The following is a 23,096-nucleotide window of genomic DNA, read 5'->3' as shown; positions in this document are numbered from 1 at the left end:
TGCTGCTACATTGTATATTACATCGCATCACTTTTCAATCACAATTACAAAATACTGTATTTAATATACTTCCTTTTTACACGTTATCGTGAATATACCCATATCTACATTTCTGTACTCATGCCTGTCTATGTGGCTATGTGCATATACCACAATGTCAAGCATTAAACAATAAATTGAGATGTCAGCACAGCAAAACCAGTTTAGTCTGCACCACACTATCGCAATAGTCAGTGCATACCTTGAACAGAAAGGCTCCAGTATTTCACCAAATAATAAGGATTGTTTCACTAAATTTCCAACTCTTGTTAAACCACTGAAGAAAACCAATAGAGAGGTAACTTTTCAGCAACAAAGTGACAGAGGATGCACAATAATGTTTCCTTCAGAAAACTTCCATTACTGGAGATTGCACAGTTGTATACAATGTTTTAATGTACGCGTTCTCTATAAATTTACGAGCTAACTTAGTTACAAGTAGATGTTTTTAATACAACATATAAACAGAGACCCTGTCGAGTTATGTGTCAATCAGTGGCTTAGATTCCTGTAGCCAACAACCAGCAGTGCAGCTAAAATGCAGTTTCTTTTGGTTCTGAATGAATCATGAAAGTGCTTAATTATTGGCTTTTCAATAAAGCAAGGATTCAAGGAAGAAAAACTCCTTGCTCAGAATAACTGGAAGAACAAACTAGTTGATCCATCACCAAATGATTTGAGATCTGCAGGCTTCACCAAAGCTCTACATAGAGGACATGTTCTCTCCCTCTCAAACCTGAAAAAGGAACCAGATTATAAACAAACTTGCACATCCACTGAACATTTCCCTAGTAAATTATACTCAGCAAATTTTAAAAGTTCTCTCCTTTCTTAAACCCTCCACCCCCTCCCTCCTCAGCAAGTATATATCAGAGTAATAGCATGTCAACCAAAGAAATAATGGAAGATCAAGCCAATTGAGAAGTCTAAAAGGTCAATAAAACCTCAGTCTCTAACTAACCAAGTTTTGTTGGAAAAATTACTTCCAAAATAACAGTTTAAAAAGCAATCTCAAAAGACTTGCAAAATAAAAGTATATGTAGAGATGCAATGGGGGAAAGCATCATTTCAAATATCATGATCAGCAACGAAGTAGATATAATAGCAAGAACAAATAAACACCCATTGTTTATAAATAAAAGCTAGTTCCGCTCTTTTTTTTCTTCATTGTTTTTAACATCACCTCAAGAAACAAATACTAACACACACACACCAACATACACACACTTCAAGAGCTAATGCTTGATGCTCAAACACCCAGATACTATACCCTTACAGATAAAGTATATGTTAATTGAACGAAACACTATGCTATAAGATATCAGCATAGCTCAGAGGATTTCCTGAAATAAATGTTATTAAAGCATAGGGATTAAAGAGCTTCCATAGCATTGATCTTCACGTGATTGACAATGGTAAAAATATGAGGAGTGAAGTTGAGCTTCAGGAAAAAGAATGGTTTGACGAGGGTTGCGAATTAAATTGATACCAATATACACACAAAACCATAACATCAAGGGGAAAGAACAGAATTTAAATGACGATATTGTTGGAATCAAATTCATCTATACTTATTGGTGAGGGTAAAGTGAAATTACTAGCTCTTAACAGTTAACTTAGGGGCTGTTATCTTCACCTAAAGAAGCTAATCTACTACTAATAAGCTTATACAAGAAAAAATCAGTTTCTCTATGAAAATCAGTTTAATTAGTCAAAATCACTATTAATAAATAAAAATCAACTTCTTAAATTATAAAAATCAGTTTAATTAGTCAAAATCACTATTAATAAATAAAAATCAACTTCTTAAATCAAACCAAGTTTCAGTTAGTAATAAAACGTTTAATCAGCATAAATAATCTCACTTGGGTAAAAATCAAGTGTAGAGAACAAAAAAATAGACCTGAAACTTTTTTAAAGGTGAAAAGGGTATGACCTTAATGTCCTAGCCAATGGTCACCTAAAGGCATCCTTATTTCTGTTTGTCACAGACAAAATCCTCAAAAGTTAACCGTTAACGGCAACTCTGTTATTACTACTGTTGCAGCTTGGAAAGATAACAAGTCCAGCCATTGTGGCCGTCTACAGAATAAGAAACCTACTCTAGCATCTTGAACTTAATTTTCTATTGGTGCCTCTCCAATTCTGCACCCCCCCCCCCCCAAAAAAAAAAAAAAAAAATGGAGCGAATCAGTTTGACATTTGTTACTGTCAAAATACTCACATAATACATTTATGTCATCATGCATACAGCACTGAAGACCTTTATAGCTACAATACTGCTACAATCTCAACTAACAATGAAAACCTTAATCATGCACTGAAGGTCAGGGTCACACACATGTAAAAACCCAAGGCCAAGTCAAAAATAAAACTCATATCTGTCTATAATTGAGAATGCATAAATCCAAAAGAACAAAGGCAAAAGTACAATAAAAACAGTTGATGAAAACTCACCACTCTGACACACAATCTTCGCAAAAAATGTGTTTACAACGGAGTAGGATTGGAGCATGCATCTTCTCCTGACAGATAGCACACATATCTCCAGCAGCAGTGACCTACAGTTATACATCATGATAGATTACAAGATAAATTAAGAGAATTATATAGACATGAAGAAGCACTTCCTTAGAAATCAAATACTACGTATGAAGCTTATTGATTCTCGAACACAATTCCTTCAAGCATGTTCCACTTTCATAAAATGAAGTTTACAATACAGTTCGCAAATCTAACTTTTCACATCCGTCCAAGTTAGAACAAAACATCTTTCAGGTATACCCTGCATTACAGCCTTCCTTATAACCTAAATTTTAAGATTCGCATAGCACTACAAGAAATAGTGCCATGGGAGTGTTATGTGACTGAAGCATCCCCTTACAGTTGAATAAAATATACTACAGGACTGCCATCAGACCATAAGACCACTATTGCTCTATGGTACAATATGTTGGGCTTCTAAGGAGCACATTAAAAATATGGAGGTTACAGAAATGCACATGTTAAGGGTGGATGTGCGAGAACACTCTAAGAGATAGAATCATAAATGAGATTATTTGCAAGAAAGAAGGTGTGGTAGACATTGCAGAAAAACTAAGAAAAAATCACCTGCATTGGTTTGGGCATGTAAGACAAAGACCTAAGGGCACGCCGATTCAAAGAGTGGGACCATGGAGGGGTTAAACGCGAGAGAGAAAGATCGAAAATGACTTGGTTGGAAGAGGTTAGGAAGGATATGAAGTATATGGATTTACATGAGGATGAAGCATTGGATCGTAAGGGATGGAGGAGGAAGATTTTTGTCAATGACTACACGGAATAATTAAATTTGGTTCATATAGCCGACCCCACTTACGGGATTAAGGCTTTGATTGATTGATTCATTGCATAGCGCTACAAGCCTAGAGAAATAAAATAGGCCAAGGGGCGCCAAATAGCCCAACAGACACAATCAACAGGGTTTTCATTCTAACCCCCAGCCCTCTCTTAATAAAAGATATATCTTTTTTAACGTAAATGTAGATATCAATACGAGTATCTGAATTACCTGCTCTGAAGTTGCATAAGCTCCATAGTGGATCTCTTTACGCGACAATGCCTTCACTGACGCAAAGAATGATTGCACCTGTAAGTCAGGAAAAAAGAAATGCATGAGAGACACTCCAAGGACAATTTCAAGCACATAGAAAGCATTTCAGCAAAAGACAAACCTTTTCAATAACAGAAGTGAGCTTAAAAGTCAAATACAACCCAGTCATTAGAGATGAAAAGAGGCTTCCATATTCCTTGTTCAAGAAGAACCTATACCAAACTGGAGTTGGCAGCAATGCACGATACAGTAGCAAAAGATACTCAACCAAAGTCAGCATTTGCCCCTGGAAAGAGAATACAGAGCAATCAGCAACCTAGATGCAGCACACATAAAAGAATGCAAATAAAGCTATTATAAACCTTATAAATGTGAAAGACCTTAAACAAGTATAAGTGACATCCCACCTGCCTACGGTAATTTCTTCCTCTGCTGTTTTTGTAATATATGAGTAGAATGCACTTGGCGACCATAGCTGCCTGGCGGACCAAGGTGTCTGAAAGAATAAAATGCACATTATTTACCCAACACAATCAAAACTCACAAGATCAAAAATGCTACCAAAACCAAGAGCACACGACTAAAACCAGAAGATACAAAAGGCCAGCCAAAAGGAGCCCCCTTGCCAAGTCAATTCTATTTTGCTTTCAACAAAAAGTTTGTGACAGTGTATCCTAAATCCCTCATAATATGCGCCTGAACTAAGTCGTGGTTATTGGCTCAATCAAATCACTATGGCCCACAACCAAGAGTGATCAAGTTAGCATATCAAACCCAAAGAAATTAACTGTCAATAATTAGCAGATCAATATAGAGGAGAGGAACAACTCAGGAAAAATCAAATATAGGGTTTGAGTAGAAAATTCTAAATTTCTTAAATTAAAACCAATTTTGTTGCAATATTAGGGCTCTTGTAAAAGTAGGGGAAAAAAAAAATTTGGTGCGACCATTATCATTTAGCTAATCGCCTCATTGGTAATAATCTCTGGAAACGATAAGACTTGATCATAAAGCTGCTCCTGTCACAACTCTGTTTGATAATATTCTTCTCTTTGATTTCCCCTCTTCTAATTTTTAGAAAGACATAGTATCTCCAATCTTATAAGATCTTTAAGCTTTCAATTTTAGTATGTTCCTAGAGGTTCTTTACTTTATTCAATTTTTAGCAAACCTCATAAACTACCTGACCCCGCAATATTTACACAATTTCACCCATTCTCTTACATTTTTCACCTTTTTACTTACACCAATGATCAATCTACCTTTTAACACCCTCGTTTGTTTTTTCCACATATGTCTTACACTCCCTCACCACACCAACATCTCTCTCTCCCTCTCCCTCTCCCCCTCCACCTCCCCTCCCCCCCCCCCTCTCTCTCTCTCTCTTTCTCTCTCACACACACACACACACACAAGCTTAACTTGTGTACAAACGATTACCGTAAATAACTTTTGGGAATGGAAATAAAATAAATGGCAGCAAATTGTTCTCTGACAGATTGTTATATATTTAAGTAATATATTGTTGTGTTAAAGGTATATATAAAAGTGAGCCTTCTTATTCATCATCATTTCTTTCTTAAAATCATACATTGGAAACTGCTAGCCACCCATGTTAATGAAAATACCGCAAATTACAATCTTAACAAGTGTATCGAACAATACACCTTAAGAGCCACAACAAATATCAACAAGGGAATTGCTTCACCACACTTGGTCAACATACTGGAACATACTGAAAGCTGCGTAAAATTAACATATAACAATTGTAACTCTACCAAGTTGCTTCTTGATAGACAACATAGCTTAAGCAACCAACATCACTTAAATGAAAAGAGGCACTTGAAAAAATCATTCCTTCAGGAACAATTTCAACAGAAATTAATAGATTTTTCATCAATGGCTCCCAGAAACTAACCAATTAGAGGCTTTAAGCAGCCAAAATCATTATAAAAAATCACATATCATCTATCAAGATGCATGTTGCTGACATATGAAGTGAAAGAACATGAACAACAAACTGATCACAATTTCAAGGTAAGTTGTCAGACAAGAGTTACCTAATCCATTAGCATATCACTGTGTCAAATTTATAAATAAAGTGTAATACAAGTACTGTAAAAATAAAAAAATAAAAAAAAAATAAACCATAAACATAAACTTTTAACACATTTAACCAAAAAAAAACCCTATACTTTGCACATAAATGGCATTAAAGGCATCATAAATAACTATTCTTCTAAATTTCACAGTATCAAAGATGCAGGAACTAATAAGGGTTAGCACGCACCATTGACCATGATGATAAAAACAGCATGCCAGAAGGGAGGTATCTCTTTTGGAGGTACCATGATCAATGGATAGAGAAGGTCATCATTTCTGTACCACCAGTAAACACCAGCAACATGAAGTGTGAACAAAATACAGGTGCCAACCAGAATAGGAATCTTCCTCTCTCCCTGAATCAGCAAGAATTAACGTCATATATAACATTGAGTAGCAAGCATAAGCCAGGCATGTCAACAAATATCCAAAAAATTCAAGTACCTTAAGAGCAGTTTGTTTACGCAGGATGTCATTAGACTTGAACATAAAAACAGCAATCCAAATTGTAACAAAAAAACCTGCATTCCACACAAAAGTTGAACACCATACATCAATATACAAAATGCAAGCAATGCGAACCTTTCAAGCACAAAGCACTGTAACAAACAGCATATTCAAATAAATATTCCTTCCATTTAACAGCCATGAAGAAAGAGAGTAATTTAGATGAAAGTTACAAAGATCTAGACGAACAAAGAGGTACTAAAAACAAACACCGACATTAGACATCGTAACCAAGAAAGCTATCGTTGAAACTAAGGCATCTAGAAAATTGACTAATATGATAATGCTGACCACGGCACTAAGTCACTATAACAATCGTCCTATTCACAAGTAGAGAGACTTTGAATGTGCCAGTACAAAGCACAAAGGACGACCAAAAAAAAAAAGTGAGCATGAGAAACATTTTATGCATAAAGCACAATGCACTTGCATTCTTGAAAGGCTTTCTGCCCAAATTAGGAGTATGCTAAGTGGAAACCATAGTATTAGTTAATAAATCAAAAGAGTGGTAGTTGTATTTGGCAGAGGAAAAAGATTATACCTTGCAGATGTTGGCGGATAAAGACAACGAGTAGGAGCAACGAAAAAGGAAGAACCTGCTCGATCCATCGGGCAGCCTGTTGAATGTCATACCTCTGATAAGTAGCATCCCGATTGTTTGCGGCAGCGGCATCAGCAGCTTCAGCATCAGTAGAGGAGCTAGAGAAGTGAGTGTCAGCAGCCCTGGAGGAATCCTCTTGGGGATCCAATGGATGTAACACGGTGGATGAAACAGGCACGGACAGAGGCTGATCAGTAGGGCATGGTTGAAGTTGCACCCCGGTAGAGGTGGTAGTAGAAGGGTCAACACGGTGGTGGTCGTGATCGTGTTCGGAGGCACCAATAATCCTAATGGAGACCTCACCGCCATTAGACGAAGAATCATGAATATTGGGAGAGGAGGTGGCACTGGCAGGGATGAGAGAATCGGATTCGTGGGTGGCGGTGGAGCGGGGCCGTAATAGACCGGAATACTCTAAAAGAGCAGAGACTGGGGAGCGTATGAAATTGGAAGCAGATAAATGCAGCCTATAACGCCTAGAATTCGAATTAGCGGAGCTTCCTCTTTCTCTATCTCTATCCCTATCTCTATCTCTATCTCTGTGCCCGTCGGAACTTCCAGCGGTTGCCTCCATTCTTGCCGATGATACTCCAACCCGAACCCTAACCCTAACCCTAAACAGAAACCCAAAAAATCACAATTGAAATCAGAATAAATATACAAAATTGCAATTGTAATTGTAATAAATAAAAGCAAAGAAAAGGGAGAATGACGAAGAAGAAGAAACCTGCGATAGGGGGGAAACTCCGTTGGGCGACTGAAAAGAAAGAGGGATCGCCGTTGACAATTCAATTCCGAAGTCCAGCAAAATCTCAATTTACAATTCACAATTCACAATTCACAATGTTTATTATTATTGGGAATACCAAAATCAGATAATTAATGAATTGAGATTGAAATTCATGGGAAATGAAAGAAATGGAGAGGTAGTTGTTGTAGGGTTTATAGAGAAACAGGGAAGAAAAAGGGGAAAATGAAAAGAAAATCAGAAAGGATCGATTGAATTGAGTTTGAAAATGGTTCGTAAGATAAGAATAAGAAAGGAGTGAAGAAAGGAGAGAAGAATGAAAAACAAAAGCAGCTTCGACTCTCTTTCTTACAGGATGGAAGATGAACAATTTCAATTACAATCACTCAAATTAATTTACCCACGAATAATAATAATAATAATAATTAAAATCCCTGAATTATAATTTGCATTTTCTCTTTTTATTTTTACAATCTCCGTTTATATGTCTCGCCGCTAATCTGCGGACCAAATCCAATCAGGACTTAAGCCACTACTATATTTATTCCTCTTTTTTTTTTTTTTTTTTAATTCAATTTTATTCATTTCACAATTTCAACTGTCAAATTTCTCAAAGCAACCAACCTCCCCATTTCAATTTCGACTACACAAACTTTTAAATATATCAGATGTATAATAAAATATTACACATATGTTATAAAATTATTTTAAAATGAGCAAAAGTTACTCTAATATCAATAAAAATTTTCTAGATTATTTTCTATGCTTAATCTTATAATTTTTCTAGATTATTTTCTATGCTTAATCTTATAATTTTTCTAGATTATTTTCTATGCTTAATCTTAATTAATCCTCTATATTCTCATATTTCCTCCCCCTTTTCCTTCTTTTTTTTATTCTTTTGATTTTTTTTTTCACTTTTATTAATGTTTAAAAAATATTTAATGAATCTTTGAAGCAAAAAAAAAAAGGTTCAGAAAAACAATAGAATAAAGTTACAAGAATAAAAACAAAGTGGAAAGCTAAACGTCGCCCTCGAATCTCTAACTAACGCCCGCAAAATAAACTAAAATTACAAATTTACCCTTTTTATCAAAAAAATTACCCCTTCATCATACTACTATATCCACCACCACCGCCACCTCCTCCTCTTCTTTTAACCACCAACTCCTTACCTCCGATTTCACGATCTACACAGTCGCGGTAATGACAAGTAAGGACAAAGGAAAGTCGATCGCCAACGGAGAAAATTTTTTTTTTTTTTTTTTTTAATTTGCGGCAAACGCCTAGATTTTTCGCACGTCCTAGACTCAAACGCCTAGTTCTTGTGAACAACCGTGTGGTTGTATGAAAAATCTGGGCGTTTGAGGTGAAACGCCTAGTTTTTTAGAATACCTAGGCTGAAACGCCTAGTTTTTGCGTTTCAGCCTAGGGTATTCTAAAAAACTAGGCGTTACGGCCTAGGGTATTCTAAAAAACTAGGCGTTTCGTGGGTTTTGAATTTTTTTAAAAAAATTTATCGCGACATACCGATTTCATACGGTTTGACGAGCCTTCTACAAGCGTCTAAGGTTGTGTTTCTTGTATTTCGTCGTTGTCCATAAGATCTAACGAAATTGATTTTGCAAAATTTTAAAAATTTGTTTGATTTTTAAACTCACGGTGGTTTGGATGGTTGTTCAATGAGCGTTGGTGGCCGTTGACCACTAGAGAGAATGGTAAAAAAAATTGTGTACAGTAAAAGTATGAAATTGAGGTAAAATTAATATTTTTTTTATAATTATTATAAGGATAAATACGTAATTTTATTTTATTTTGCGGGTGTTAGTTAGATATTTGAGGGCGATATTTAACAACCCCCAAAACAAATCATGTGTACAATATGCACGGATTATTCTAGTTAGAAGGGTTACATGTCGTCACTTGCTAACTTTAATCTTACACCAATGTGTCGCCATTTGTTATCTTTTATACCAATATGTCACCACTTGGTTAACTTTTATACCAATTTGTCGCCACTTGTTAACTTTTATACTGATATGTCGCCGACGATTATTTTTTACCAGTATGTCACAAGGGCCGGTGCTAATTTTTATACCAATATGGTCAATTGACCTAGTTTTGTATTACTATAAGGGGGCATTTGGTTTGCAGAATATAAATATGAGGTATGGATTTAGAATGACTAAAAGCGTTGTCAAAAGTATGAATTTCAAACCCATGAAGTATAGGATTTAGAAACCTTTGGGGGGTGTGGGTTTGGTTCATTCCATTCCCTTAGGTATCAAATATAAAGATAACATAGTGAAAGATTTCATTCCAGAATTGAATCTAACACATGGAACCAAATGTCCCCTGAATTATTTTTGAGTCAGGCTCTTTCCATAAAAATTAATGGCATTTTCGGAGTATTTTAACCCCCTTTATAGACAAATAAGAGGCCGATAAGTGGCCTATTATAAGTTAACATGTGGCATCATGCTCAGCTAAAAAAGAGCAATACGAGCATATGACCTGTGGCTTAAAGAGAGATGTCAGATAATGAAGGGCTCAAAGTCCATTAATTAAAGGAAACATGCCTAGCATAAAGCAAACCCTAATACACGTGTCAACCACGTATAGGGCAGCCGATCTTCCAAGGTTATGAAACTCTAAGAGCATGATCTCTCACACCCTTATAAATACCCCATAATTTCCATGATGGCAGGGGGATTACACAATTACTAAAGGTACAATGCCAAAAAAATACTCTCACTTCTCTATACTTTTTCTATCCAGAATTCCGTTGTCAGTCACTAACTTGGTCGTCAGAGGCCGTACGACTGTACGAGTGTAGCGTTTCATCCCCTTTTGGCGTCCCCCTTTTAATCACTTGATGCCCCGAGGGAATCCATACCCCCATTCAGGTTATCTAATAAAACCCCTAAAACAAATGATAATTAAAATTCAAATATTAAAGTGTCTAGAAGTTTGTACACTCTTTGTATTTTATTACTTCCTTTATTTCTCTATATGTGGTGTTTTTAGAAGGAATAGCATAAGGTAATAAAATATTTATACAAGTGGTGTTGGTTGAAGAATAAAAAAATCTTAAAAAGCAAAAGTAAGCATAACGGTATAAGTAGGGATCGGAGGAAAATAATAAAATACTATTGAAAGTTTTCAAAAAAATGTAAAGGAGCAAATAAAAAAACACGGCTGCAAAAGAGAAGTCAAGCAAGTAATAAAATATGAAAAGAGTAATTCTAAGTCAATCATAACAATAATAATAAAATACGGGTAGTAATTTAGCAAAAATCTAGAAGAGCAAAAGATAAAGTTTCATATAGGTTTATAGATTTGTGTTTACTAACTTATTACTAATTTATTATGGTTATGTTTTAGATACGATTCAATTTAAGCTATCTTCGCAAACAATAGCTTTTGTGTGCAGTTTGGTGAGGTAGTTGACACACACCAAATAACCCCTGATTGACCGGGTGAGTAACCCCAAACAGTAACCCCTGATCGAGTGAGTAATAGCACTAACAAACTAACTCCAAAATAATTGGCCACACGGCGTGACTAGACACAAAAAAAGTTAAATATTCTAAAAATTTCATTTTTGAATGATATAAAGTAATACTTCCTTCGTTTTCTTTTAGATGCAACACACCCTTTAGCGCGGTAATTTAGAAATGTGGGGTTTACATAATATAATAAACTTTAAAATGAGATGAATGGTTGTTAGGAGTGTAATTTAGTGGGTCATGTGCTTTAAATAAGGGAAATAGTATAGTTTTTCCCTAAATTAACTTTCCTTTTATAGTGTGTTGCAAGTATTGTGACATTTCCTTTTTAGGGAAGTGTTGCAAGTAAAAGAAAACGGAGGAAGTATAAATCTAATGACAAATTGACAATATGACACATCATTATTTAAAAATGTTTTTAAACAAGACTGCATGCTACATGGCACACTGCTCAATTAATATTTCATTTCACGTGTTTAAAAATATGGATTGTACAAGATATAAACCAACATGCCACAATATTTAAGTTAAAAAACTGAAGTGTTAGCCACCAAGCTATCCCCATATTACTTGTCATGCTTCCAAAATTATACCTATATAAATAAGGATTTCAATTAGTAACTTAATATAAATTGACTATAATGGAACTTGGGCCCATTATTCTAGCTAATCAAAACATGACAAATTAGATTTGTATGTAAGGACCACATACAACAATTGTATGTGTAGCCTTTAGCACATCGCTCGAGCCTAAAAACTACTTAAAAATTAGCGAGTAAATAATGTCTAATGTGAAACTGTCAATCAATTTAATAAGAGTATAGTCATTAAATCATATTCAAAGATCAGCTCTATCTTTATAATTTAAAAACTTTGAACAACTAATTTCAAGTCAAGGGACCATATCCTTCATCTTCCTCAACGTTCGTTTCACACTCACTTTTCAAGATAAAAATTTGAATGTATCCCATGTAAAGTAAAGGTAAATAGCATGACTGGTTTTTAGCCATGTATTTTTACTGATGTAGATAATAGGTACTCCTTAACTATATGATCAATATGAAACTGTTTTGATGGTTGAAATTGAATACATGTAGCGATGCTGAACACCATTAACTGGCTTCTAGCCAGGACCCATTGTGTTTTGACTACTTTTATCATAACTACCCTCACCCTCTTAAAAGAAGATTTCATTCAAGCCAAAGCCAAAGCCAAAATATAAATTACACAATCTTACTCCAACCATAAAGAGATTGCTTCCAAGCAACAGTGTCACTTTCATTCATGGCATGACTGAAAAGAAATCGTCATTTAAGAGTTTAACATGCTCTAACTTATAGTTTGCCCACATGACTAGAAATTCTGATCAAATTTATGAATTTGAGTAAGGAACCCTGACTAAAGTGTTGAAGCATCAAACTGTAATAAGCAAGCACTAGCCAAACATGTGTTATTTTCCTAGGGCACAAGACTACAATTGCTTCTGCATTAAACCTGCTAGTACGACAGAATATAGAACAAGCATATTTTCCCAAGTTGAAACAAATTCCACAATAATAATTCTCATGTGAGAAAACTTATCTGTCAATTATTTAACATACCAAAAAAAAAACCTCAGATTTGATAACAACGAAATTTAAAAGCCCAAACAATAATTAAAGCACACAATTCTTGCTGACATTCAAATATCAAATTGGTTTCTCCACCAGTCCGCCTGATCAATACATACATACATCAAAGAAAAAACAACAGTAGTAAGGACAGGAGTTGTTGGTGATATACTAATCTCATGGTTGGCTTTTCAAACCCATGACTGCTCAATTTATTGCTTCAAGTCCCCAACTAAAGCATCCTGCAGATATGTAACAACACTATGTCATACATAAGTAAATTGTCTGCTAAAAGCTCAGCTATACATGAACCAAAGAATGGGTTTGACAAGCTCTACGTATATTGATACGAGTCTGTTTACACTCTCATCTTTTCACTTTGTGTTCCAACAGATTATTAAAATTATGAATAAAAATTTGTTAGATCTTTTAAGGCTCATGTCAAAATATTTGTTTTACCATCTGCAAGTTGAAATCCCTATCACAATATCTCACATAGCAGAAGCGTACACATGATGATAAACCAAAACATAGATGGATAATACAAAAATAAATTTGCATTTTGTAATCCTTTTGTTACTCTCCCTAATTGCATGTGTACAAGTTTTAAATAGAGCGCGCAAATAAGGTACGTAGACAGAGATGGAGAGATGTTAAACTACAGGCAACCCATGTTCTAACAAAAGTTTTCCCATACAATTTAGCCTACTTCCAACAAGTTTTAAATTTCTATCAAAAGTCTACAATACTAAACATAGCCCACAAAACAGTAAAATGACGATGATAATAATGATCATCATTAATTTTGCAAAAAGAAAAAAAAAATAGAAAAAAAAAAAGAAGCTCATCAACCATTGATATATTCCAATGGATTAGATTCAATTCAACAACCAGAATCCTTTTGCCTGTACACTTCATATTCGCCTATCAATGCTTCAATTTGTAAGTCTAGTGTTTCCAAGTAAACCCTATATCTCACTATAAATCATTCTCTAGCATGTGATTTAATTAGTGGGTTACCAATTTGTTAAACGCGCTGTGGCCTTCAACAATCTGGACCATGTTTAATAAGCTCCTTGGAACACACAACCCAGCTCACAGAGGTGCGATCCTAGATACACAAAGCTCAATAATACTCAATAATACACAAAAGGGCATCCATTACACTATAGTTGGATAACAATAGTGATGGGGATAGGCAAGAGAAAGAAAAAGAGGGAAGAGGGAAAGAGTGAGCATTCATTTTTCTTCCAATTCTCCAACGGAGGAAATCAGTTTATTTAAAGGGAAAAGTAAATGAATCCCTCCCTTTCCCCTATCACTTGCCCGGTATCTTATCCAAATAAGAGAAAAATGTATCCCCTACTTTCCCTTCTCTTCCTTTTCCCCCAAATCCTATCTAATCATAGTGTTAGCGGAGGTTACAATTTCAAAGAATTCGCTAAATAAAATTACCTTTACCACCCCACCTAATCAACCAAATTCAGCCACACCCTACCCAAAACCACACCCCATCCTAACAAAACCCACCCACCCACCCCCTAATAAACCGACCAAAAAATAAGCAAATACCCTCCAATAATGCACAACCCTAACAATTTCAAGAGAGAGAGAGCCAGAGAGATTAAAAATGATAAATTACCTTTTTAATCTTCAATTATGGCTTTAAAAGGTCAAATTTGGCCATTAAAACCTTAAATTTGAGCTTCAATGGCGGTCATGAAACAAAAGGAGGAGAGAAAAAGGGCTGCAATGGTGGCTAGGTGAAGGGGGCACCAGAACTGGGGGAGGCAGCTAGTGAAGGGGGCACCAGTAGTGAAAGGCAACAAGGAAAAGTGGCGTCAACATATAAACGAGGGATAAGGTGCTGGTACAATAGTGTAAGAGAGAGAATGGAAAGCAAAGCCCTTTGATTTAGATTGATGATAATATTAGGTCATTCACCTTCAACATTGTACCACGAAAATGAGAGTTAGTGGAAAGGGAGTCCCTTTTTTTTAACTCATTGGGTAGGAAAGATAGTTGTTTAGATAAATAAGTATGGTGAAATTGTATAAGTAGACTCATCATCCATATGATGGGTAAGGAAAGGTAAAAGTAGGAATGTCAAAAAGAAACACGACTAATGAAAAGTTAAAAGATCAATATATTAATCCTAAGCACGACTTTTATCTTATTTAAAAAATGCTATATTATTTACACACCTGCTAATAATAATCATGACAATGTCATATTGATTCTGAACAAATAAAGTTATTTAACATATTGTTTTTTAATCAGTTTCCAGATACTCCATTATCTCCATGTCGTAAGGCTACCTATCTTATAAATGTCATAGCCTGTACCATATCCATATAGTTCAAAAGGGTCATACCATACACTCAGTCCCTACACCCACGCCCAATACTACATTCATACCCCTGTCCATGTAGCACAGCATATCACTGGTTTCACCCTTTATAACAATCAAATTAATAGCGTTGCTAATAATGTAATAGTATAAGTCAGCTGCTCATCAACCAGCAAAAAAGCATGAATTTTGTAGTCAAACACCCACAAATTCAATTATTCACTCACCCTATGTTACTACAACTCTTCATTTCGTCTTCCTTACCTGCATTGGACACTAGGTATGAAATCCTTTCCCAAACACTCCCTCGGTCTCTTCAAACATCCTTAACCATGTCACGCAGAAGAAAATGTAAAAATCAAATCAAGGAAAAGAATAATGGGTGCATTACATGCTCACGTATCGGCTTCAAATAAATAGAATGTTTACATAAATTTGTACCCTAGAAAGCATAAGCAAAATTGTTAGACAGCAAAAGCTAACACCTTATATCCATTGTATTTTTATGATTCCATCTACATTTACCAATAATTAAGTGTAGACTTGTGGACATCTTCACTAACCTCCAAAATAATTGAAGTGGGGATGGCAAAAGAGAGAGAAGGAACAATTGTCCATCAATTGGTTATCATTGTTGTTTATCTCCCAATAAGTTCCGCTTGTATGTACTCTTTACATCCATCAAGAGGGGAAGAGAGGGGGGGGGGGGGGGGAACAAGTTTTCCAGGGTAAGTAGATAGAGGAGAAAGCAAAGTGATTAGAGTATGGCATCCTAGAAAAAATGTGGTTCTATACTTCTATACATCCCTACATAAGAAATGTGTCTTCTAGGGGCAACTTGAAAGTAAGTATGACTCTTTTGTCCTCGATACTCATAACCAACTTGCTTGACAAAAAGTCTTCCAAATGTTCTAAATTCGTCAAGACTCAAGAGTAGTGCTCCTGGTCAAAGACTTTCTGCTCACTAAACTCTTCATGAGACAAGAATCTCACAGTAAATAGAAGAGAAGCAAAGCAATCAAAGAATATTTACATGTAATGCTCAAGGAAAAAATTGTGTCACATCTCGAGGAGCTTGTGAAGGTAAGATGTCTCTTGGTCCATGTTGAATTCAAAAAGGGGCATGGTCTGCTCAATTTTCACAAATTATTCACCAAAAGTAATTTTTTTACTGGCTGCTCCTACTAAATACTAATAAGGCTGTGCAGATAAATGGTTACAAGGAAACCGTTTTCTAAATTCCTTCTAGCAGATTAGCAATTTATGATCAAACAAAACAATTCAATCTCTTATGAAAATCCCATACTATACAGTAATGGGATGGTTATATAGTTGCATGGAATCTGCTTAAACTCACTTCATCGTTCAACCAACTGAAATATATAAATCCTAACAAACCCAATAATATTGAGAGCAACCAGCAAAGAATAACAAATAATGAACAGAGGGATAATTACGCAGGACAGAGAAAAAGGCGCAAAATCATCTTTGTCTCCAGATAATTCATAGCAAAATTAATCTTTTCGGAGATTGGTTGAGAAAATCTTATTTAAAAGGTACAAGGGAAGATCCAAGCATTGCATTGCGACGCTATGGACAGCGAAATCTGCGGCTTTGAACACACCTATGCTAACCGTGTATGGGTGAAAAGTGAAATTGAGCAAGAAACAAAATGGAATTGTAGGAGAATGGTTTGAATAAAAAGTAAAGTTGAAGTAAAAAATAGAGCGGAAGATTTGATCATTTGTATCCCAAATAGCATAGTCAAACAGAAATCGACGGACAATGTAAACATTAACAAGAAGAAGAAGAAGAAGAAGAAGAAAGAGCAATTGTTTGATGCCATAAACAGTGAATTGAAAATGATAAAGATAGAAAAACCCTAATGGGTGGAAAAGTACCAGAAATTAGTGATTTTGAGTTTCGGAGCAAATCTCCATGATCTTCTTATCCCTCCTTTCCATGGCGACATCCCACAAGTCGTTGCCAATGTGCTTGGGCTGCGACAAAAATCAAATAATCAGAATTGTAGAAGATGGATGAATGAGATCTAAGAAACCCTAAAAAAAAAAAGAGAGAAAGAGAAGAAAGATACCCGGCCATGAAAGCCTTTGTGGATGTAATACTGAGCATTGCCCATGATGCAGAGCATGCCGGCGATGATACCAAGTGGAAGTGCAGCTTCTAGCCATACCAGTCCCATCTTCGATTTCTCTCTCTCTTCCTCTTTCTTTTCTTCTTCTTCCCGATATTGTCAATGTCTATTAATTCCCTTTTCCTCTATTTTATCCCCGTTAACTGCAATTTTTATTTTTATTTTTTTTATATATATATATTTCGTTTGTTTTACTTTTTTTTTTCAAAATAAAACCAAGTATAATACAAGTACTATTAATTAAGGGAAAAAGTGTCCATTAATGCATACGGGTAGGGGTGACAATATCATCCAAACCTGATGGATAATCATCCACCCGATCCAAATATATAGATGAAAACTCGAACTTAAGCGGATGACGGATGGATGATGGATGGATCGGGTGACGAATCAGATCGGATACGGATGATGATACATCCAATCCATCACCCGATCCATCACCCGACCCATCCATCTATCCAGCCGTTAAATTTATATATAAAAAAATAAAAATAAATATCTTTTTTAATAATTTAATGTCTATTGTAGTGTTAGGAATTGACTTTTGTTTTAATTTAGTTAAAAGGAACAAGTATTAGAAAGATGTATCAAAGTTTTAATAAAATTGGTCACTTTTTTTTGTCAAATCTTGATTTTAATTATGAATATGAAAAGTTATATTTATATATTTATTTCACCCGAATTATCACCAGATCCACCCGATTCATCCATGGATGACGGATGGATCGGATGTGGATGAAAAAAAATTAGGTGATGGATGGGTCGGGTGATGGATGGATCGTTGGTGGATGGAGGCGGATGAAGCATCACTCGACCCACCTCCGATCCATTTCCATCTCTACATACGGGGAGACTTCATTTGGGTAGTGATGCTCCAAACTTTTTTTTTTAGATTCGACGTTAACAAATAAAATTTTCCTTCATAAAAACTACGATCGTCGAGTAGATTTTGCATTGTGGAACATCTCCACTTATATCGCTGGAAAATACAGCCTTGTTGGAGAGGCAATCTAACGATTCTTTGTGGTCGTGAGGATGTTTTTCCCCTGATTCATCTGTTTGCATTCGAAAACTTGATAACTTTTTCACCAACGAAATAATTTCACGACAATCCATTAAATCTAATATCATGGATTCAAAACTAATAAATTTCTCCCCCGAAAAGAGGAGATAAACATTGTCTTTCAAAAGAGGTCGAAAAACCCTTATCTTTCGAAGGAGATCGGAAACTCTTTCTTTTGAGGGAGAAAAGTTCCTCTCAAAAGGAGGAAGCATTATTATAAAACCTAAAAAAACTTTACAGAAACTGGGACTGGGGCTTTCCACAGGTTAAAGCCGATGTGTTGGACTTAATGATTTTGATGATGACACAACCTCACTTACTTACAAACTAATAAGTGCTTGATTGTTTAAGTGTGTACTCAGTTACAAAGACTAGGAGAATGAAGTGTCTTGTAAAAATACCATGAGGAACAAGAAGGCCAGAAGCAGAGCTAGCCATAAAGAAGAGTTCCCTCACAGGAACTGGCGCTTCAGAAATGAAGACCGGAGAAGAGAAGGTTCCCTTAAGGAACAGAAGCTTCAGAGAAGAAGCCTCATAAGAGAAGAGAAGTTCCTCTCAAGGAACAGAAGCCTCGGAGTAGAAGCTTCATCAGAGAACATGAAGACTAAATATATTTTTATATTTTAGGATTTATGTAAGTATAAGATATTAAATGGCACTCGAAAAATCTGTGTGGAATTGGTCTAAAAGATGAAATATGTGCATGCTAGTTTTTAGGAAAACTGTTATCATTTAAACGTTTATCTTTTTCTCAAATTGAAAAGATTTTATTTTATTTCTTTTTCTGATTTTCGGAAAATTTCTTTTACAAAATAAAATCTCCCATGTTTTCCAAAACTTGCGGCCTACTCTCCCATGTTCTTCTTCAGTCATGGGTTTGCACATTAAGGAGTTCATGGTTCCTTAATTATAGGGACATGATCTTCTTAGTGGGTATGAGTAGTGGCGTAATGGTGTTGCTACACAAAGAGGATTTTCCAAAGCGTTTACTGATCTATAAATAGCCATTAATTTCAGAAGGAAAATCTCACCCTTGTTCACATAAGTTTTCAAGCTTCAAATCGAGTCAAGTGTCAATTCCACACAAGTTTATTAGAGTGTTCTTAATGTTCTTATACTAGAGTTTGTTTTTCTTTCAAGTTGTAATTTGGGAATGGAGAAGTTCGAGTGAACATTTGTGTATGAGAAAGATAAGTGAGAAAGAGAAAAGAAAGAGAAGAGAAAGAGAAGAGAGAACAGAGAAGTGAGAAGAGAGAAAGAGAAGAGAAGAGTAACTAGTTGGGTGACTAGTTCCTCAGGGTCTCAAGTTCGTAGAGGAACTTGAGTTTGAGTCGTTAGCTTGTAATAGGTTCATTTGCCCTATTATAGTGAAGATTCATTTCCCAAAATCCCAAGTGGTCGTGGTTTTTCTCCTTGTTAGGACCAAGGAGTTTTCCACGTAAAATCTCTCTTGCATTCTTTAGTTCCTTTAGTTAATCTTTCAGTTCCTTTAGCTAACTTAATTTCAATTCCGCAAAAAGTTTGGCTAATCTCTCATACTACAATTCAACCCCCCTTCTTGTAGTATTCCTTAAAACAATACGATGGAAGCCCCTTTACAATTTAACAATGAAGGCTAGGGTTTTGGAGAGAGGAAGGAGGAGAGAGGAGAGGCTAGATGCTCCCAAACTTGTTCTTGCTTGAAAGGTATAAGTTTGGCAAGATGGTGAACTACAAAGTTCTCATCTCTTTTTACATGATTCCGAATAATAGGATTAAAAAAAGTGCTAGACATTATAATTATCACCCAAGATCATATCAAGATTCAAAAGGGAAAACAGCTCTACAAGACAAATGATTCACCAAAACTTGGCAATATGATTCTACGATTATATTATACATACCATACCTTTTAGTTAATTTTAGAGCAAGATTGAGAGCCTTGGCTTCAACAATAATAAGCGACTAAAGAGCTTTTCCTCGTTTAGTAGCTGCAAACACCCAACCTTCATCTGGCAAGGACCCATAGGTGTTGAGCTTCACAATCCCGGCGGTGGAGCTCTCCACTTCTTCACACTAGGCCTCATCTTGGGGGCATCAATAGTTTTGCATATGCAGGAGGCATAGTGTCCGAACTCTTATACCAAGTGTGCAACCTTGTCCAAGATCATCTTGTGAAGAGAATCCTTGTTTTCAAACACTCTTTAGTTGCACACAACACTAGGCTAAGAAGACACCTCGTCGCACCATCTTGGCATCTAAATCCTTCCGGCCTTCTCAGGTTACACATCGAGACTGCAGCCTTCCATTTTATCATTGCTGAACATTAGCTCTCGACCCACAAAGTTCTCACCTTGATGCAATAAAAAAAAAAAGACCATGACTCACTGATTCCTCCACTCTACAACCCCAATGGACGAGCTTTATTTTAACATGTTTTTTTTTTTTTGAAACAATACAAACTATTTCATATTACATTGTTTTCATGCTTTTCTTTCACTATGTTTTTCGCTCTATCACTATATATATTTCTCAACTACGGAGTATCATTTTTCGAGTTTTTAATCTTTTTTCCGCTCATGTTGTCATACATAGTTTGGTGTTTAATTTAAGTACCAAACTAGTGTGTCACCCGGGCAATGCCACATGTTTCTAGTTTGTATTTGTTTAATTTGCTAATCAAATTCGAATGTTTAGATATTAAGACTTGTTGGTTTCGAGTTTAAGTCTTGCTATAAACATTTTTTAGTTGTCAAACTGAATCATTACATAATGGAGACAAATAGTATAATAAGACACAAATTAACTTATCTAAGTTAACTATAATTTTGTTGGATAAAAAAAGGCTTACCATTAAGGCATAAACTAAAAGGTCGGCGACAGCGCATATATGATATATCTACACAAAATCTAGGGTTTTGATTTTTGAGGGAGGAATAGAGAAAAGGAAATTGAAAATAAACGAATCTAATGTACCATTATTAGATTTCAATTACTAGTTTTAGTCAATTAATGAAAACAACATATTAATTAATTTACCGAACATATCCAATAACACACGAGTTTACCATTAATTAACATGTAATTTTTTTGGGATTTATCATTTTTTTTGCAATGCACATCACTTGTAGCATTTCCATTTGCGAATTAATTGAATATAGTTTTAATTAGTTGAGTATATAACCGATTAAATAGAGATCATCTACCTTTTAGAAAAAATTGAGACAACTCTTATTAATAGTGTTTGGCCAATTACATTATCTAAAATGTTAATTATTTACTTATTTGTCATCATTAATGTAATGTGGTGGATATTGATACCTTTAAAAATATTTGCTTACATATTTTCCCTCATTAATTATGCTATCTACGTACTAAATTTGTAACATAAGGACAAATTGAAAAAACTCCCCGAACATGGCTAGCCATGGCGAGCGCATTAATTTTATCAAGATTTTTTTTCTTCTTTAATGATTTGGTCTAGATAGGTTTAATCTAATATGATTCCTAGCACATTTTATCTAGTTTATAAATGCAAAGCCAATATTGATAAAATTGATCATGAGAATGGGTCCTAGATTGAGAACGAGATTAATTTAAAAATTGAGGAATTGGACTTGGAAATTCCTAACTCATGAAATTTATGCTCCCCAAAACTTAAAAAAAAAAAAAAAAGAGCTCGAACAGGCTCAAATTCGGGTCAGAAACTTATACTTTGTATTTTTATATTGTTCGTCAAACTTTAAAAATTGTGATTAAAAAATTCCGTTAACATATACAAAAAATAAAAATAAAACAGTTTAGTGTGAAAGTCAACATTTTTTTTTTGATAGACTCAATACGATCTGTTCACATTTACTGAAGTGAGTTGAATTGAACTGAACTGAACTGAACTAAACTGATTGGAGTTGAACTGAACTGAACTGATGAAGGCTAAACTGAACTGAGACCTTTAGTGACTTAGTGTTTTAATTTGTAACATCAAAAGTTTTAATAAATTTTTAATATTTATAATATTGATGGTTGAATGTATGTATGGAATGTTATGCAAGAAAAAACATACATATTTTATTAATGTGGGACAAAGGAAGCAATGTACTCTTTCAATTCTTGTGTAATTGACATAGTTAAACTTGGCACACATGCCAATTCACTAGTTTGTCCTTAGATATATATGATTAATATAAGTAAAAAAAATTTGAAAAAGCTGATATTATGAAACTTTATATTAACTAGAGTGACTAATGCGAGCAAGTAAGTTATGTTCGAGAAGCTGTTTCACTCAATTTTAATTATTAGTATAATTAATGAGAAAAAAGATATAAACATATAATTTTAAAGAAATTATTTTGTGTACCCCTAAGATTTTAAAAAATGCACTGTCACAAAAACAAAAGTATGGAGAAAATAAATAAAGAGGAAAAACCTTTTTTTTTTTTACACAATTTGCTAACTTTCGGGCCATATACACATTTATTAACCGCGGTCATGGACGGTGAAGGTGTATATTCTGTATAGCACGGAGTAATTGACAGTAAAAAACGGTTGAATGAAAGGGCAGGGGTGGACGTATGACGTTGAAGAAAGGATGACTGATTGACCTAATCAATATTTATCCAGTAGAAGTAGCGCTTAGTTGCAAACTTGCAACAGCAGCAGCAAGTCCAGCAAAAGCTAAAGGGTTGAATGAAGACTATTTGTCTATAATTTAATCACGGGAGAAGACCCCTCTCTTTTTATTTATTTTTGACTAGTTATTTAATTCCACAAACTTTACAGGAGAAAATTTTAATATAAAAAAAAAAAAAAACAGCAAAAAGCAAGAGAAGTGAGCGCATCG

General features: G+C 35.0%; 2 protein-coding genes across 2 annotated transcripts; both read right to left on the bottom strand.

Annotated features, from left to right (window-relative positions):
• Nucleotides 1-367: 367 nt before the first annotated feature.
• On the bottom strand, nt 368-8,035 carry LOC110690748 (RING finger and transmembrane domain-containing protein 1-like). Its single transcript, XM_021867640.1, has 9 exons — nt 7,570-8,035; nt 6,783-7,456; nt 6,179-6,255; nt 5,922-6,090; nt 4,039-4,127; nt 3,753-3,917; nt 3,590-3,667; nt 2,497-2,600; nt 368-775 (listed from the first exon to the last, which is right to left on the bottom strand). Exons 2-9 carry the CDS (start codon nt 7,414-7,416, stop codon nt 670-672), a joined length of 1,422 nt encoding a protein of 473 aa, XP_021723332.1. The 5' UTR covers nt 7,417-7,456; nt 7,570-8,035; the 3' UTR covers nt 368-669.
• A 4,577-nt stretch (nt 8,036-12,612) lies between these two features.
• Nucleotides 12,613-17,342, bottom strand: LOC110690746 (NADH dehydrogenase [ubiquinone] 1 alpha subcomplex subunit 1). Its single transcript, XM_021867637.1, has 3 exons — nt 17,155-17,342; nt 16,961-17,059; nt 12,613-12,951 (listed from the first exon to the last, which is right to left on the bottom strand). Exons 1-2 carry the CDS (start codon nt 17,260-17,262, stop codon nt 16,967-16,969), a joined length of 201 nt encoding a protein of 66 aa, XP_021723329.1. The 5' UTR covers nt 17,263-17,342; the 3' UTR covers nt 12,613-12,951; nt 16,961-16,966.
• Between the last annotated feature and the right edge of the window lie 5,754 nt (nt 17,343-23,096).

This window comes from Chenopodium quinoa, unplaced genomic scaffold (genome assembly GCF_001683475.1).
Source record: "Chenopodium quinoa cultivar QQ74 unplaced genomic scaffold, ASM168347v1, whole genome shotgun sequence".
In the NCBI taxonomy this organism is placed as follows: Eukaryota; Viridiplantae; Streptophyta; class Magnoliopsida; order Caryophyllales; family Amaranthaceae; genus Chenopodium; species Chenopodium quinoa.
The sequence above is the reverse complement of the archived record's forward strand: the minus strand, read 5'-3'. Positions and strand labels throughout refer to the sequence as shown.

Bases quoted from the DNA above. Each gene is read 5' to 3' on its own strand.
- LOC110690748 (XM_021867640.1), bottom strand. From the start codon at position 7,416: ATGGAGGCAACCGCTGGAAGTTCCGACGGGCACAGAGATAGAGATAGA. The intron at 6,256-6,782 runs GTATAATCTTTT...TGTGGAATGCAG, and splicing joins TATCCGCCAACATCTGCAAG to GTTTTTTTGTTACAATTTGG. The intron at 3,918-4,038 runs GTGGGATGTCAC...TTCTCTTTCCAG, and splicing joins GAAGAAATTACCGTAGGCAG to GGGCAAATGCTGACTTTGGT.
- LOC110690746 (XM_021867637.1), bottom strand. From the start codon at position 17,262: ATGGGACTGGTATGGCTAGAAGCTGCACTTCCACTTGGTATCATCGCC. The intron at 17,060-17,154 runs GTATCTTTCTTC...TTTTTGTCGCAG, and splicing joins ACAAAGGCTTTCATGGCCGG to CCCAAGCACATTGGCAACGA.